This window comes from Limulus polyphemus, unplaced genomic scaffold, assembly GCF_000517525.1.
Source record: "Limulus polyphemus unplaced genomic scaffold, Limulus_polyphemus-2.1.2 Scaffold5776, whole genome shotgun sequence".
NCBI classification, from domain to species: domain Eukaryota; kingdom Metazoa; phylum Arthropoda; class Merostomata; order Xiphosura; family Limulidae; genus Limulus; species Limulus polyphemus.
The window spans coordinates 55,427-58,573 of NW_013671386.1; the positions used below are offsets into that span (position 1 = coordinate 55,427).

Sequence of the window (3,147 nt, forward strand, 5' to 3'; positions counted from 1 at the left end):
AATGGTAGATACTATCTTTAGAAGAGTTTCTCAATGGTAGATACTATCTTTAGAAGAGTTTCTCAATGGTAGATACTATCTTTAGAAGAGTTTCTCAATGGTAAATACTATCTTTAGAAGAGTTTCTCAATGGTAAATACCATCTTTAGAAGAGTTTCTCAATGGTAGATACTATCTTTAGAAGAGTTTCTCAATGGTAGATACTATCTTTAGAAGAGTTTCTCAATGGTAAATACTATCTTTAGGAGAGTTTCTCAATGGTAAATACTATTTTAGGAGAGTTTCTCAATGGTAAATACTATCTTTAGAAGAGTTTCTCAATGGTAAATACCATCTTTAGAAGAGTTTCTCAATGGTAGATACTATCTTTAGAAGAGTTTCTCAATGGTAAATACTATCTTTAGGAGAGTTTCTCAATGGTAAATACTATCTTTAGGAGAGTTTCTCAACGGTAAATACTATCCGCAGGAGAGTTTTTTTTCCTCACTGGTGAACACTATCCTCAGTAGAGTTTCTCATTGGTAAACATTATCCTTAGGAGGTTTTTTTTCTCACTGGTGAACACTATCCTCAGGAGAGTTTCTCACTGGTGAACACTATCCTTAGGAGGTTTTTTCCTCACTGGTGAACACTATCCTTAGGAGGTTTTTTCCTCACTGGTGAACACTATCTTTAGGAGAGTTTCTCACTGGTGAACACTATCCTCAGTAGAGTTTCTCATTGGTAAACACTATCCTTAGGATGGTTCCTTACTCTCCTTAGAAAGGTTTTGTGTTTCCAAGTTTAACTTATTGTATATTAAATTGATTTTGTGGCTATTTAACGCTGGATTCAAGGCTTCCAGTTTCTTCCCACCATTTATGTATATTAAAGAAATGTTTGTCTTCCCTAAAAGGTATTTACAGTTTCAACATTCACCTGCGTTCATTACTCATAAACATAAAATATAATTTTATAAACCTATATATTGGAATATGAGTGGCGTATAAAAATATTTTTTTTTATTAAAAACCTACATTTTTGTCTGAAGATACTGGAAGACTAGTAAATCTGATAAGCTTTTCTGGTTTTTAAAAATACCAAAGGAAGCAATCTCATACGACAGTACGATATTCAGACAGCTTTTAATATCATAGCAAGGAAAAACTTGTTTATGTTCACCAAACCTTATGTTAACATTTATTATATTACATTTCTCTAGTCTAAAACTAGTGATACTTTTTAATTGTATACAAGTTGTATTTAGACTGTGTAGAACTTATTTCAACCTTTTTGAGCTTGTTGGTGTTGGTTTGTATGTCACTGTATTTATGTTGTGGCCTTCCCTTGTTCTGGACCTCAATACCCCAATTTTCAGTCCTTTTGAGGAAACGATTAGAATATGCCAGCCTTCCTAACGACTGTAAAATTATTTTATGATTCTGGAAAGGTATGCAATATAAGAGTTATTATGAACACGTTTAAGTCACATACTCATAATTCAAAGAAAATACTGCATCTCTGTTTTTAAATTGAGTAATTTAAAAGTAAGTAAAATATTTTTATATCAATATTATTTTGTATACATAACAGTATTTGCCTTTCAGGTTATTTGCTATAGCTGCCTGATGAAGGTCTTTAAACTGAAACATTTAAAGATATGAACGTTTTACATCTGTGGAGTTTTCTATAACCATGTTGTATTCTAAATTTGATACAGTGGTAATTGAGATTATTTCTTACAAGTACACAGAAGGGCAAGATTTGTTAGTACACCTTGCTACGTCAAATAATCCAGACGTTGGTGATAGCATGCTAATAGTAGCCGACAAACAAATATATAATGACGTAAAAAAATAGATAAGAAATTAATTTGCCAAACCTTTGAAAAATATTATGTTCTTCTGATAAAAATTAACATTAAATTTTGCAAATTCAAATATTTTGGTTTAAATGGAACATCACTTGATAAGTTTTGTAAATTGTCTAACTATCCATTCGAAACAAATATGTAGTCGCATTTTTAGAATTTATAGTTGCTGGACTCGGAAAATTTTCAAAAGTCATTGGATAAAATACCGAAATATGTGAGTTGCTAAGTTATTGGAGAAACAAAGTAGGAGGATTTGGGAACACAACAACTGTTATTTGATTTTATATGTCGTTACACAACTGTTATTTGATTTTATATGTCGTTGTGTGTGTGTTTATATGGAAGGAATTTGTTTATGGTGTTGAGGGTAGTAGGTTTTTAAAGTTTAAACTTTAATGACTTGGAAATTAAGTGTTTTAAAACATTGAGAATGAAGTTAATTGTTGGTGTTTTATGAAGTGAAAGTTTGAAACCTTATTTTATATCAGTTAATAAAGTTTCCTTATTTTATTTCACTACATATTATAATTTTTTTCAATTGTGTTGAAAGTGTTAAAGAGGTACATTTCTCTCATTATATTTTTTACCTTTACTAACGTGACTGTCCACTACCAGTTGATGGTAAAATGATAAAAATACAATATTGTATACCTTGATAAAACTGCCTCATAGAACCATGAAATATTCCCTTTTACGTCATTTTTAATAAATCAAAATTATTATTATTTATTTTATTCGAGTCACAAAAATATTTCTCACAGACATATGGTTTGTTATTTATTAGTTTTAGGGATCTTTTCATTTGATATGTCTCACTGTGTGCTTGCAGGAACTGGTAGAGATGGTGAAGGCCAAGAAAGCTGCCCAAGCTGCTGCTGCTGCCACAAAGAAGTGACGTGTAAAGATATAAATAAAAAAAATACATTTCCAACTTTTACAATGTTTAAAGTAGACATTTAATAGGAAATAATAGTAGTAATTATTGTATTTGTGAAAACTAATAAGGAAATATACATTTTCAGACATTGTTCATGAATTTCCGATTTGTTTGCATTAAGCGGTAACTACATGTCTCTTGTGTACCTATTATGGAAACATACGTAGTGAGGGACACAGTGATAAATCGTTTCAATGGAATTCTTAAAAAAGGTCTGGATTTTTTCTTTGAGAAAAGATAATGTACGTGTACATACTGTGTTACATAAATCCAAGTTAGTTGTAACTGTTAGGTTAGTACTGTACAACAAGCACATTTTACACTGTTTATAATAATTACATAAGGAAATATTGCACTT

The 3,147-nt window shown here is 30.6% G+C and overlaps 1 protein-coding gene across 1 annotated transcript in view; it reads left to right on the plus strand.

Annotated features, from left to right (window-relative positions):
* The window catches only part of LOC106472965 (dnaJ homolog subfamily C member 2-like), a 46,878-nt gene extending 43,996 nt beyond the window's left edge, over positions 1-2,882 (plus strand). The window contains exon 18 of the mRNA XM_013933634.2: positions 2,682-2,882. Coding sequence (XP_013789088.1) covers positions 2,682-2,747 — 66 coding nt within the window. The 3' untranslated portion in view covers positions 2,748-2,882. The remainder of the gene's footprint in view (positions 1-2,681) is intronic.
* Positions 2,883-3,147: the final 265 nt, after the last annotated feature.